The following is a 15,376-nucleotide window of genomic DNA, read 5'->3' as shown; positions in this document are numbered from 1 at the left end:
GTATGTTTCCACGCTACTCTCTCCATTCATCCCACCCTCTGAAAGTGTTCTTTCCTTAACAACGTTCAGGGCATATCAAGCTCGTTATTTAAAAAGAGGAAAAAAGGTCTTATGAGTGTTTTCTTCATTTTTTTTTTTTTGAAGCAGTTACTGTAGAGGCCTCGGAGTCGAGAAGAACGCATCTGCAATTAAACCAGGGTTAGAATCCTAGCTTTATCCTTTTCTAATTATGTAATATAGAGGAAATCACCTAACCTCTCCTGAGCCTCAGTTTCTTTTCCTCCGGAGTAAGGGCAACAATCCTTACTTGGTAGAGCATTCGTGTGCACAAAACCAAGTGGCTTAAAGCACCTAGCAATGGCGCTCACTGGTGGCTCCCGCCTGCCCCCGAGGATCCTTCGGGCTGGGGAAGACGCGCCGAGACGCGCCAGGCCCGGAAAGCGGTTCTACCTGGAGACCGCGGCCGCGCTCTCTGGTCCGGAGCTGAGCTGACCTCCGAACGCCGGCCCACCTTGGCCCAGGCTTCGGGCGGGATGGCAGAAGATAACCCCAACAGAGCGGCTCGGGGGACGCCCAAGGGAAGCAGGCGGCTCGGGGCAGAGAGGTGGCGACGGCGTTGGAGGCTGCGGCGGCCACCCCCACGCCGCCGCAGGCAAACTCGCCGCGAGTGCTGGGCCGCGCTGGCCGCGTTTGAAGTCTCCGGCGCGGCCGCTGGTTGGCTGGCGCGGGTCACGTGGCCCAGGCAGGAGTTTCCCCGACAGCTGGAGGCTGCGTGGGATCCGGCGGCGGCTCCGGAGCTCGGCGGTGCGGCCTTCCCCACCCCCTCCCTCCCTCCTCCCCCGCCCGCTTCCGCCCGGCTTATTATCCTCCTTATTGACAAACAGAGCGGCTGCGGCGGCGACTCTCGGCGTGCGTTTGTAGCCAAGTCATGGGAGACAAGAAGAGCCCCACCAGGTAATAGCGCCCGGGCCCCGGGGCCCGGACTGTGCAGGCGGCGGGGCCCTTGCGCCGGGCTTCGGGCGGCCGCCTCGCTAGCCGCCGGGGCAGCGGGGCGAGAACGGGGGCGGTGCCGCCGCTGTGCGAGCGCTGCCGCGTGAAGGGCCGGCGCCGGCCGCCCCACAATGGAGCCGCGATGGCGGCGGCCCCGGGTGTCCAGCGGCAGCCCTGGGTGTCCAGCGGCGGCCCCGGGTGTCCAGCGGCGGCGGCTACTGCTGCGGCCGTGCTCGCGCCCCCGCCTTCCTGACTCCCCTCCCCCTCCGGGCGAGAGCCTGGCGCGCCGGGGACCGGCGGGGCGGGGGTCGCGGCACTGGGGCTGGGGGCGGGGCGGGGGCGGCTGCGGGGCCCGAGCGCGGCCCGCTGGTGACCCCGCGCCGCGTCGTGTCCGGGTTATGTCCTGCAGGCCGAAGCGGCAGCCGAAGCCGTCCTCGGATGAGGGTTACTGGGACTGTAGCGTCTGCACCTTCCGGAACAGCGCCGAGGCCTTCAAGTGCATGATGTGCGATGTGCGGAAGGGCACCTCCACCCGGTGAGTCCCTGGCCTGCCCCGCGCGCCGCCAGCCCCCGGGGTCCCGGCGCCGAGGACGCCCCTGCGGCCGCCGCCCCCTCCCAGGATACTGGCAGACCCGGAGGGCCGAGGCGAGACTGAGGTGGTGGCCGCGATAGGAACTGGGTCAGATTGATCACGACCCGAGCGATGCTTTGCGGTGAGGGTAATTGAAGAGGCTGTAATGTTTTTTGCTGCCAAGAGAGACTAAATTATTTAAGGGAGGCATTAGCTCTGCCGCGATTAATTTGTGTCGCTGGATGTAATGCCACCCCCACCCCCCCATCCGCACCACATTCTCTGGATGAAATAACGTTGGCTGCATTGTTGTGATAGTGTGTAGGAATCAGAAAAATCATGAAACCCTCTTTAGGAGCAAACGATGTAATTTAATTTCGTTTCTCAAAAAAAGTATCTGATTAGAAAATACACAATAGATTAAGCTTCCTTTTTTAATATAGACTCTGGAAAGGTCAAATCAGGCATTTGTGTAGTGTTTTAAATCTCAGTTCTTTAATGTTTTATAAATAGTTGGAGGTGAGCCCAGTCACAGGGACACATTTTTCCTGAAAGTATCTGAATATCTTTAGTTTGATTAAATGGCAATCTATTTTACTATACAAATGAGATAAAATGATCTCTGCCTATTTTCAGTCTTTATTTCATTGTCAGCTTACAGTATGATAACAGTCTTTTAAAAAACCACTTAAGTGTATTAAGTGGATAAAGAAGATCATTCAGGAGATTCAAAGTCAGTGACATTCTTGAACTGCCAGCACTTGGTTGCTGTCATTTGTGGCCTGATATTTAGAGGGCATATATTTTTGATTAAAGTTTCTTGGAAAGTGAATTATCATGAGTATACGAATGCAATATACTGTTGCTTTTAAAAAGGTCTATATGATATTAACCTTGGGGAAATATATTCAGTAGAAGTTATGATTCTAAAAACGAGATATCTTGATTCTAATTAAATTTTAAATGTAGAGACATAAATGATTATAAAAAACTTGAAATTTGAAGATTTGCTTATTGAAGCTAGCTGCGTTTGACATACCTGTCTTTTTGTAAACCATAATATGCTGTTTGTATAGTCTCATTAAATTCAATAAATTGTTAAATATTTTCCTGATATCTTTTAAAAAGCAAACTTTTGAACAACTACTAAATTCAAGGGAATGTAAACAACATACGAAAAAGGAAAAAGCACCATTTGCTGAAATGAATGTGGTAGCTATTTTTGGACCCGTGATTTAAGTATTTTGAAAAGCAAAGTATCTTTATACCTTTTAGTTTATATAAGGTTTGATTTGGTTTAGATTATATTTGTTTATCTATGTAGTACTTTGTACTGTTTTAAATGCTCAATAAGCAATGTTAAGAAAAGGCAGGAACTTTAATGTGGAGACAGTTATAATCTTAACCTCTGGTACGGTATTGTTGCTTTTTGTTGTTCCCTTTCTATGTTCTTGTAGCCATTAGAAAAATACTGAAACTAGAAGAGCCTATATGTTTATTTGCAGGGACAGCAAGGAAGGGGGGAAGCTGGTGTCCTACTCCACAGCCAGTCTTGGGGTTAGAGGAACCCTGAGAAATAGAGTAGGTGGTGGCAGCTCAGAAGAGAAGAAACAGGCCGAATACCTGGCACCTGGAAGAAGAAGGAATATAGTGCACAGGGGAGTTGGCCCAGGACAGAGAAGTGGGCCTAGTTTAAAAGAGGTTTGAGGCCCACGTTGGGGGCCCCTGACATTTTTTACCAGTACATCTGAGCTCTTATAGATCCAATTTTTAGTGGTGGAAACATTTCTTGAGAAGGACTCAGAGAAGCATTGTCATTTGGATTGAACTGAAGAGGCTCTGGGCAACTCACCAGAAGTCTAAGGGACACTCTGTTCCTAAAAGTAAGTGTTCTACACTACGACCCTCTCAGCTTCTTCCTTCCTCTCTCTGAATTTGTCTCTTCTCTTTTGATTTTGGCCCTAAGTTAAACCTAAGAGCTCTAATTTCTCTGTTATTTGTTACTTTTCTCCCACTGTTTCTGAAATGCAGAGTGGAATCCATGTTTGGAGAGAACAATGGAACAGTGCATTGTTAATAGGGCAGATATTGATTGCACCACAAAATATTTGCCTCTCTGGTGATGTTAGAAATACAGAATTAAAGGACTATATAATACTCAGGAGCAGAAGTTTCAGTAGTTGGAAGAAATAATTCTCTACGACTGACATGTTAATTAGCAGTTAGGGTAATTTCAAGAATGAGGTTGGCGATTACCAAGGCAGGGACTGGATAGCTGCAAAGCAGGAGGAGGCAGTTTGCTAATGACTTGTTTGTGAGACTGACAGACGGGACTTCAGTCCCTTGAGTCAGACTGATCTTTGAACTGATTCTGTCTTCGTTGCCAAATGTGAGGCCATGTCTAAGCCAATCCCAGACATTTGAAAAACTTTTCTTTTTAAACCTCCAGAGAAGATGGAGTCTGTGGTCTCCCTTTAAAGTCTTTCCAGCAAGTCTTTTTTGTTTAAAGGATATCTAGTTCAAATCCTTTTATATTGCAACAGAAGATCTTTTCCTTTGACAATATCCCTGGTAAGTCATGTTTTTTTGCAGAGTAGCTGTATGAAATAAAATGGGGTTATATTCGTAGCAGAGTTTTAAGATGAAATGTGATTTGAACTAACTTCAATTCCTAAATTGTTAGCTTCTTTAAATGTATGCCATTTCCCCAATTGAATTGCAATTTTGTACTTGCTGGCCTTAGTTTAAATTTGATTAATTTTTAAAAAAAATCTAAACTCTAAATAACTAGATAGTTCCAGTACTGCAAGTTTTATACATTGTGCTTTTGTAAGAAAATCAATGACAAATGTCAGTCTGACAGGAAAAATTGAAAAAGTTACAGTGACAATTACTATTAAAAGTGCTACACATTTTCCTTTATCTTTATATTTCATTCTTTTAAGGCAATAGTGTCTCAGATAGAAGTCTAAGAAACTTTAAAAAATCAAGAACAATTCTGAATTATCAGAGAAAAAGAAGTAGCATAGCGTGTGTGAGGTAGTACAATCAATGTGTTGAGTTAGAGTGGTATCTTATTGCCACTTCATATAGGAATGGAAATTAATGCTTAATTCAGATTGTAGATATTTGAAAATGAAAGTTGATAGAGCTATTTGGTTTTGAACTGTGATCTAAATGAATACTTAAAAACACCTAGCCCAGAGCAGGCTTTCAAATGTAATTTCAAGTATAATAGGTAGTGTTGTATTTTCTGAGGGTAAATTGTATTAGTTCCTTTGGGTTTCTCAGAGATGTTACAAGAATGATGAGAAAGATTTCATGTATTAGCAAGAGCACTAGGTGTTATACTAGGAGTTTGACCATGAATTCTTATTTTTAACCACTTCAACATTCAGCAATGTTTACTGAACATCTTATTTTGTCCTGGGGTTGAGCTAGGTACTAGACTTACAGTGGTGAACAAAATAGATACTTGTTTCTTCTATAAAACTTTATGATTTGCTGTCAGTTCAGAAACACTTTGAATTGTACCCAATTCTATACATAAGGTCGTATTAGTAATTCTTAATGTGTATGCATCTTGAAGAGGTGAAATTTTCTTATTTAAAAAAATAGTGTTTATAATTAAATACAGCATTATGGTTAGGATTTGACTGTTGGTAAAAAGAGTGATTTAGTTTCTATAAAATGGAAGTAAATGATAAAATTCACATTTTTTTTGAAGAAACCTTAAACCAGTTATCATCTGATAAAAATCTTTTCAGTGTCATTGTTGTCATGCTTGCTTTCTGTTTTCTAATTTGAGGCTTGGCACAGATTTCATCTAGACTCTTGTGTGAGAATGTGGAGAAAAACATTGAGGACCATCTCAGGCAGTGTGTTTTTCAGAAATGCAGAGTTGTGAGCCTCCCTTACCTGAGGAACCTTTCCCACCACACAGTTATTCATAGACTTCTGATTCTAAGAGGTTGGCTTGTTTGTGTTTTTCTCTACATCTTGGCTTAGAGTAGTCACATGGTTCTTTGTTTACATAGGAATTTTAAAAAGTGATTAGTGTTTGGATAGTAATGGTTTTCAAAGTGTGAACCAAGAGTCCCTAAAGACTTCTTAGGGAGTCTGTAAGCTCCAAACAATTTTCATAATCATTCTGTTACTTGCCTTTTTCACCGTGTTGACACTTGAGGTGGTGATGCAGAGTTAATGCTGGGTAACATTGTTGGCTTGGGGCTTTGCTGGTGGCTTGGTGAATAAGAATCCGCCTGCCAGTTCAGCAGACGCGGGTTCAGTCACTGATCCGGGAAGATTCCACGTGTCTCGGAACAACTAAGCCCATATGCCACAACTACTGAGTACTAGAGCTCTCTAGAGCCCAGGAGCCGCAACAAGAGATGCCACCACAGTGAGAGGCCCCTGCTTGCCACAACTAGAGAAAAGCCTGTACAGCAGTGAAGACCCAGCACAGCCAAGAATAAATAAATAAAATTATTAAAAAAAACCCAAACCTGCTAGCTCTTCAGTGGCACCACATTGCTGTATTCATCGTAATTTCACCACCATGCACATGTTGTAAAAATCATGCTAGTTTCACTTAGAATATCCTTCATGAAGCAATAAAAATGATTAATTTTAGAAAGTCTTGTGTCTTTTAAAATATTCTGTCTGATGAACTGGGAGTACAAGTAAGGCATTCCTGCTGCATACCAAAATCATGTGGTTGATTCACGGGAAAGCATTTTTGTAGTTTGAGTTTTGAGCAGAACTAGCTTTTTTGATAGAACATTATTTTTATTTGAGAGAATACCTAGCAAACTGTGGTTATTCAGACTTGGATACTCATTAGATATTTTCTCAAAACTGAACATAGTCTGTCACTTCAAGAAAAACAATTGATGGTATTTGTTGCCAGTGAATAAAACTGAGCTTTCAAGTGAAAATTTTTGATAACTTGTAACCTCTATATTGAGTTTAAGAGCTTCCTAGTACTTTAAAGATGAGATTGGATGGTTATATCAACAAATATAATTTCTGATACTTTATCATAAAGTTTGTTATCATTTGGAAGATTTGTATAACTCAGTAAACCAGTATTTCCCAATTACCAGTGTATTATGTTATAAAACCATATATAGATAATCCATTCAAAGTATAAAAGAACCAGTGGATTTTAAGGGAACCCTGTGAAAACTTCCTTGATGTGGTTCCAGATTTCATATGCAACTAACCTTTGAGAAACAACTCCTTGTTGTGTTTTTATGTACGTATCGAAGAATATCCACAATTATCTGAAAAGGCTATTAAAATATGCCTCCCTTTCTCAACTACAAATTTGTGGGAGTCAAGATTTTCTTCATATTCTTAAAAAAACACATTGCACCAAATTGAATGCAAGAGGCAATATGACAATCCAGATGTCTTATGTTAAGCTGAATAGTTGAGTACACTAAAAATACACAAGTACACAAAGTTATTTGTTTTGGAAAATATAGTTTTTTTTTTTATAAAAATATATTAAAATATTTTAAAATGAAGTAATATATAAATTTTTCTGTTTTTATTTTCAGTGTAATTTATTTTTTGGTTTAGATAAGAGCTAGATAAACAAAAGCTCTTTTAGCTTTTGAGAGTATAATGAGATCCTGGGACCAAAATATTTATGCACTGCTGGCGTAGAGTTTTACTACTTTGGGTTTCTGTATGCGGTAGATGTCATTCATTAAGCATTCTTTCCTTTTCTTTTGTCCTAAGTGACAGCTCTCAGATATAACCTAGTGACCCCTAGTGACCTAGTGTTAAACTCAGAAGCCTAATCTGAAGTCTTTTTCATGACACCTCAGCACTATTTGATGTTGGCAGCCTTTCCTAAAAATGTAAGTTCCCCTTCCTTGATATCTCTAACACTCTTTTTTCTTAGTTTTCCTAATACATTTTGAAATTAACTTCTGCTTACCCCAAATGGACTTCTCTCTATTCCTTATTTTGTATGGGACATAAGCTTTATGGAATTTCATTGTCTCAACTTTGATTTCAATTCATCCTCCTCCCTCATGTCCGGTCTTCTTTTGGCTCTTTCTCAAATCTGTTCTTTTTACAGTTTTTGTTGTTAGAGTTAAGAAGCCAGTATCATTTCTCTCATGAGTTATTGGACAAATGGATTTCTTCTCCAGAACACTGCTAATGTTACCTTCAGCACTTTTTTGACACCTGTGGGATTATTTTGATTGCTCTGTATTAAAAAAAAATTGAGATCTTTCTGGTGACTGCTGAATAAAGGTTGAGCTCTTGAGCATGGTATTCAAGGCCATGACAACCTATGTCTAGATTGCCTTGCTAGTTTCAGTTCTTGCTATGTATCCCAGCCAGGCCTGTGCTGCATCAGCATTCAAGTATTCCTATCAGATGGTGCTTCTAAAAAGAAGTCCTGTGGGATTGCAGCCCTCCCTGCACCCACTCCCACTATCATATTGATGCAGTGTATCTTTTTATGTGTATGTGTGTATAATTACTTCCGCAGCAGAACACAGTACTGTGTAGGTGTTTGCTCTCCCCAGCAAGGACTATCTTACTTTGCTATCTCGGAAGCTAGTACTTGGAACATTTTAGGCATTTAAACCTTGTCAGTTAATGTTCTTTTAAATTTGTTACTATTTGCCACCTGGCATTGCTTTTCCAATAACTTTAGAGATTGTCTTTGTAAAAATATGATTGGATTATTTTGTCTTAATTTGTTAAGTATATACTAATCCTTTGTGCATTTAAAAAAATTTTTGCAATTTTGCCAAATAGTAAAAGCACTATTTTTACAGTTGGATTAGTAACTGAGATGAGTAATTCTGAGTTTTTTTAAAACATGGAAATAGTATTTTTATAATACAATATTTGTTTATTTAAAGATCAGATAAAAACAAAGAGCTTAGCACATGTCTTATTTCTATTACCATATTTTATTTGTTCTTATACACATTCTTAAAAGCATGTATGTGTACAAGAGGAAACACAACTTTTATCTCAGTTTTAGTACATTTTTAGCTGTATCATTTTTTGTATTGACATATAACATGTTTCATGTTTTAACATTATTTCAAGGATGATATTGTACATGAATACCTTAACATTTTTAAGGTTTAACTTTGGAAAATTCTGTGTTTATTATCTCACACCCTTTTGTTTAGGTCTTGTTATTTACATTACTGAAGTTTGCATAGTATAGAAGTACTTCCTGACTATACTGAAATCATAAAAGAGTACAACATATTGTCAAGTATTTTTTGTTACTCGATTAAATTGTAAGTTCTCCATTGAATATTCAAAGTTAAAATAGTTGATGTCAAGAGCCTATCAGAAACTAAAATATACTGGACATAAATTTGTAATATTTGAGATTGTTTAATTGAAAAATAATTTAGAATTCAGATTTTTGCAATTGTTTGAACTGTACTGACTTTAAAATTAACCAATGGAATGAATTAAATTTAATTATAATTAAAATGGCACTAATTTTTACCTTATGATTGAGGTAGCATTGTTTTATCTATCAACACGTTACTTTTAAAGATAAATCAGTTGTACAAATTAGCAGACACCTGTGTAACTGTAGAAATTAGCTGTTTTTCAGCCACTAAATCATGTCCAACTCTTGCTACTCCACGGACTAGCACACCAGGTTCCTCTGTCCTCCTCTGTCTCCCGGAGTTTGCTTAAATTCACGTCCATTGAGTCAGTGATGCTATCTAACCATCTCATCTTCTCCCACTTCTCCTTTCCTGATAGAGATTAGGCAGACATTAAAAAAAAAAGAAATTTCCCTCATCTTGTGCTTCTTTACTATTTCTAATTTTTTTGAGTCAAGCTAAAAGAACTAGTCATTGATATCTCTCTAGAATAGGTTATTTTGCCTGCCTTGTTAACTGCTTCTTCAAGACCCAGCTCACATGTGTAGTCTCTGTGCCGTTCTCCTAAGTCCATCCAAAGCTTGCCTGCCTTTGTGTCTTTGTTTACCTCTCATTGTGATCTCTAACTTGAGCATTTCCTCATAAACCCAGAATTGGTTTTGTCTTTCTCATGAAGCTGAGTATTTGAAAAAGTTGGAATTCTGATACAGTTTAAGTCAATACTTGGAAAAGAAACCTTCTGTATACATGTATGAATTATTGGAAATAAATGATCAGAAGTGAACAGAATCTAGATTCTGAAATCTTCAATTGCATAGCAAACATCTTTCTGTTGTTTGTTGGGCAACATGTTGTCATTGGACATGTACCATATGTCATATGCTACTGCTACGTCAGTCGTGTCCGACTCTGTGCAACCCCATAGACAACAGCCCACCAGGCTCCTGTCCCTGGGATTCTCCAGGCAAGAATACTGGAGTGGGTTGCCATTTCCTTCTCCAGGGCATGAAAATGAAAAGTGAAAGTGAAGTTGCTCAATGGTGTCCGACTCTTCGCGACCCCATGGACTGCAGCCCACCAGGCTCCTCCGTCCATGGAATTAGGCCTGTAGAATTGTAGACACCAGTTCCAGCTTCTAAGAGTTTGAAATCTAGCAAAGAAGATCGATAGTATTTGCTAATGAGTAAACAAAAGAAGGAATTTAAAATTTTACAATATTGTCTAGTTTTTGGACCTATAGTGTTTATATTCAAGTTGAGTAAAAAAACAGTTACTGTAGTGGCCAGTAGTAAAGTGCTTTTGGTACAAAGTGTGCTTTAACATTGTGGCCAATTTCCAGTTTGATTGATTACCTTTCTCCTAAGAAATTTCAGCCAAATGAAGCTGCCACTTCATTGTTGGGTAAAACCCTCTTTCTCTTTATATGTGTGTATATGTGTATGTGGGTGTATATATATGCATATATATATATGCATATATATATAAATATGTATGTTTTTAAAAGGGATTGCTGTTTTTAACAAGATGTTTAAGGAGGAGGAGAAGGGGTTGACAGGATGAGATGGCTGGATGGCATCACCGACTCAATGGACATGAATTTGAGTAAACTCCAGGAGATGGTGAAGGACAAGGAAACCCTGTGTGCTGCAATCCATGGGGTCACAAAGAGTCAGGCATGACTTAGTGACTTAACGATGAACAACAGGAGGATGTTTCCTATGTAATTGAAGATTTCAGAAGACTAAGATGATTACTATCAAGACTATGACAAATTTACATAGGATGGATTGAATGAGGTTTATGTATATTTTGTACTTATCCCAGGAGCCATTTTTTTCCTCAGCTGTCGTATTGGTTATATTGGCAGTGATCTTCATTATGCCACTCAGGTTTTGTTTTTCTAGTTTGTTTTTCCTTTAAAAGTGTTGAGAAAATTAAATGAGTTAATTTCTGTAAAGCCTTTATCATTGTGGCTGGTACAAGTAAGTACTCACTAAATATTTTTAAAAAATATTTATAACTTATTGCTACCAAATTAATTCTTAGTTATTATAGGTTGTTTCTGTGGGTAGGGATTCAATAAAAGCAATATCATTAAATTATTTATAATTCATATAGTGCTTTACTGTGTTCAGAATGCTTTTGTTTATTCTTCCATTTGCTCATCAAGCCACCCGGCATTCAGGAGAGGGAGATGGTCATCTAATCATAGTTTTATTGCTAGAAGCATAGTTTTTTTTTTTTTTTTTCTTTTTACTTCTAAATAAACCAAAGAAACACAGGTTTGTTTGACTCACCCTTCTGTCTCTGATAAAGAGGTTTATGAAACTATTTTATATGGGTGAAAGATTTCTTTGCTATTCCTCTTTCCTTCGAGGTTAGATATCTGGCCAACATACGTTGGTACAAGATTGGCATTCTTTGGGGTATCAGGTTTTCATTCAGTGAAACCTGAGGTGTTTCCTTGTTTTTAAAAGACACATTTTCCTTAAATAGTGATTTTAATAAGTTATAAAATATTATGTAATTGTGACTTTGAAAATAAATTATTCATTTAACAAATATTTACTGAACACTTAGCTGTGTTTTGTTTATTGGCTTTTATTCCTGCTAAAATCTCTACCTTTTGTTACATGATATGTGATCTATGATTGATCAGTTTTAAAAGATTCAGTAGAGATTTCATTCTGTAATATTGTTTATTATGGCAATTTACAGAATTACTGAGACTTTAAGAGCTTTCATAGTGTTTAGTCATTTCCTGAGAGAGGCTGTTTTTTATTTCTTGAAACCTTAATGGTAGAGGGCTTCCCAGATGGCTCAGCAGTAAAGAGTCCATCTGTAATCCAGGAGATGCAGGAGACTGGGTTTGATCCCTGCGTTGGAGCTGTCCCTTGGAGGAGGAAATGGCAACCCACTTCAGTATTCTTGCCTGCAAAGTCTCATGGACAGAGGGGCCTGGTGGGCTACAGTCCACAAGGACACAAAGAGTTGGGCACGACTGAGCGCGTGTGCACCTCATGGTAGAGAGAGAAGGTGGTCTCCAGAGGGAAGTTTTGAGGGGTATGGGGTGGAGATGTTGGTATTAAAACTTCTGAAATTGTCGAGGCTGTTATTGTTTCCAGATCCTTTTGTTTGACATTTTCAGCTCAGTTTAGAGGATTCTTGTTGCACTGAAGTCTTAGAGAACTGCCAGGTAACACATAGCAATATGCTGGGTGAGGTCTTTTCCATGTGTTGGAACTCATGGCTCTAGCTTAGTTTCTTGACAAGTAAGAAAACAGGCCTGGAAAGATTGTGACCTGTTCAAGGTCAGTAGCTGGTTAATGCCAGGTTCAAATGTTTGGATTTCTTTAAGTCTTTTTTATTACCTTGCTGTGGTAGCTTTAAATTTGCTGCTGCTGAGTCACTTCAGTTGTGTCCGACTCTGTGCGACCCCACAGATGGCAGCCCACCAGGCTCCCCCGTCCCTGGGATTCTCCAGGCAAGAACACTGGAGTGGGTTGCCATTTCCTTCTCTAATTTAAATTTGCTAGCAAGTAGTTTCTTAAGGATTTCTTCTGGTGAATTTCCTGTGCCTGTAGCTTGTGTTGCACACCTTGAAAACTTCTAACATTAAACCTACTACTTATAACTAATACAAGAACTTATGTTAAAATTTGGGCTAGCATTATACTGAATGAAGAACAAAATGACTGTTGTTTTCCTTATTTTAGGTAATATTTTTGAAGTTAAAATGTTAAACTTCATTTTGATGTCTTTTATGGTAATGGTTATTGTGCTGTATATTCTGACTTCTTTGATACCATAGTATTTCTTAGGAGAAAAATCCCAGTAAATATTATTTCCTTCTTTTATTTGTGATAGAAATACTAAGAATCTCTAATAGTATAACTGATAACAAATATGAATGTGTGTGTATGATAAAAAAAATTTGTACAATTCTCTGATAATTTTTAGGCATGAGTTGAGATTCACTTCATCTTTACATATTTTATAGTCTGATCACGGCTCTTTTATACAATATCATCCTTTATAGGATATACTAATGATGATAAACCTACAACAGCAGCAAGTAGGTAATATTCCATGCCAGAGAAATAGTTGCTCAGGAAGTAGACCTCTATGTGTATTTTCAGAGTAGACAGAGTTGTTTTAGTCGTTTTTCATCTTTTTCCATCCTTGTTCTTTATTTACTTTTTGTCTACCCAAGGCCCAGCATCTGCTTGATAATAATTTATAGCCTACTTTCTGAAATATTCTGATTCCTGTATGTTCTTACTCCACCAGCAGTTATTCCTTTATTAGAACTTTCCTGTTTTAGGTAAATCTAAATAAAATAATACTTTCAACTATGAATGTAAATAACCTGAGCATGGGGGATAGAATTATTTTTTTTCTTTAAGACAGTAACTCTTTTTGATGATAAAAGCACTACATATTTATTGAAGATACTAAAGTATAAGGAGGAAAATAGGAATGCCCACCTATTATGACATCTCTCCAGCCAGAGAGACGTTAGTACAGCATTGAACGCACAGCCATCCATTCTTTCAGCTGTACTGCTTGTTTAGGGCTAGCTCTGGGAAGCCTCCTTCCTGCAAGTTGCAGGAAATAAGGAGTAAGGAGGAGACGGGTTTACCGCTTAGAATCAAGTAACATGTTTCTTGGCGTAGAGAGAGCTGTTTTTACCTCTAGAAGGGTGCAGAGGTTTTGAATTGGGCTGTTTGGAGCCCTGAGATCTCCTGAAGTTGTCTCAGTGGCTGCCAATAGAGCAAACATGTGGGGCTTTGTGTTCCCCTACTCTACTTCAGCCAGATCATCTGTGCTCTTAGACATTTTGTTGTTCAGTTGCTCATTCGTGTGTGACTCTTTGTGACCCCATGCATTGCAGCACGCCAGGCCTCTCTGATCCTCACCATTCCCGAAGTTTACCCAAGTTCATGTCCATTGCATCAGTGATGCCATCCAGCCATCTCATCCTCTGTCATCCCGTTCTCCTGCCTTCAGTCTTTCCCAGCAAAGGGGACTTGTCCAATGAGTCAGCTCTTCGCATCAGATGACCAAAATACTGAAGCCTCAACTTCAGCATCAGTCCTTCCAATGAGTATTCAGGATTCATTTCCCTGAAGATTTACTTGATCTTGCTGTCCAAGGGACTTTGAGGAGTATTCTCCAGTACCACAATTTGAAGGCATCAATTCTTCGGCTTTCTCCCTTCTTTACAGTTCAGCTCTCACAACCATACGTGACCACTGGGAAGACCATAGCCTTGACTTATACATTTTACTTATTAGGATTTCTCTTAATTTTTATTTCCTAAACATGTGGCACTATCAAAACTTTTTGAAGATCATTGTCCTGTTCTATCCATTCTACCACTCAAATTCTGTTCTGCACAGGCTGGATTAATTGTGCCTAGACTTCTTAGGCTCACATTTCAAAGGGAAGAGCTAATACTGACTTCTGTACAGTGGTGGGGGAATTTGAAGCTTTTCCCTTTGAAAAGCCTTTTTCTTTCTCCCTCCTTCCCTGTTCCTTTCCTTTTTGTTCACCCATCTTAGACTTTATTTTTTGCTCTTTTTATTTTTTTAAAGACATTTTTGCTTTTTTTTTTTTAAGACTAAGGCTGGTAAGGCCCAGAGCTCTATAATTATTGATTAGATACATAATGAGCCGTACAACTTACAGGTGAAAAATATGTTAAGTTAGTAATGTTATCAAGTTGTACTTTATGATAAAACTTAGTAAGACTATTTCATCATCTATATGAACGTGGTTATCAGATTTGCTCAGTATGCTAGTTTTTTGTAAACTTCATGTCTCTGGTTCACACAGCACTTTTTTGGTTCCTTGGTAGTGTACATTTTAATTGTAATCTTGCCATCTTCCACTTGTGTAGAGTTTCATTATACTTCTTTTTAGTGCAGGAAAATATATTTAGTTTTATTTTTTCAAATGTGTATTTGTTTTTAATTTTTATGTGTACTCATGATAACGAAAAGCAAAACAAAGAAGAGAATGTTGATATTTATGAGTTGCTTGTAATTATGTAGTATAGTGGTGAAGAGTTTTGATTCTGTAACTCATCTTGGACTTAATTATTAGTCTCCACTTACTGACTATGTGAACTTAGGAAAGTTACTATGAACCTGTTTTTTCATTTGTAAATGGAGATGATAATAACAACCAAGGGTGGTTGTAAGGATTAAATGAGATAATTTTTGTAAAGTACTTGGCACAGTGCCTGGCATACAATAAGTCCTCAGAAAATATTAGTTGAAACAGTCAAATACCTGAGTGGTGATATCATAGTAGACTTGTATATAGGGGTATAACATTCCCTATTGTCATATGTGTGGGTTCCAGTGGGGTGACTGACAAAACCAGAACATAAGGGTAAGTGTCTTCTACTGAAAAATAG

General features: G+C 39.0%; 1 protein-coding gene across 7 annotated transcripts in view; it reads left to right on the top strand.

The window, feature by feature from the left end:
• The first annotated feature begins 788 nt into the window (after positions 1 to 788).
• The window catches only part of YAF2 (YY1 associated factor 2), an 80,333-nt gene continuing 65,745 nt past the window's right edge, over positions 789 to 15,376 (top strand). For 4 of the 7 annotated variants that reach the window (XR_003108870.2, XR_006550550.1, XR_006550553.1 and 1 more), the window contains exons 1-3: positions 789 to 954; positions 1,400 to 1,525; positions 3,067 to 3,444. Coding sequence is in view for 2 of the 7 variants with exons in the window: in XM_025284002.2 (XP_025139787.1) it covers positions 929 to 954; positions 1,400 to 1,525 (152 nt within the window). In the remaining 5 variants the exon portion in view is untranslated. Of the gene's footprint in view, positions 955 to 1,399; positions 1,526 to 3,066; positions 3,445 to 5,369; positions 6,194 to 15,376 lie in introns of those variants that run through there. The other 3 variants (XR_006550552.1, XM_025284002.2, XM_025284000.2) reach the window with 3 other exon arrangements.

The sequence above is a fragment of the Bubalus bubalis genome, chromosome 4, assembly GCF_019923935.1.
Source record: "Bubalus bubalis isolate 160015118507 breed Murrah chromosome 4, NDDB_SH_1, whole genome shotgun sequence".
Lineage (NCBI taxonomy): Eukaryota > Metazoa > Chordata > Mammalia > Artiodactyla > Bovidae > Bubalus > Bubalus bubalis.
Note: the sequence above shows the minus strand (reverse complement) of the source record. Positions and strands in the feature narration are given on the sequence as shown.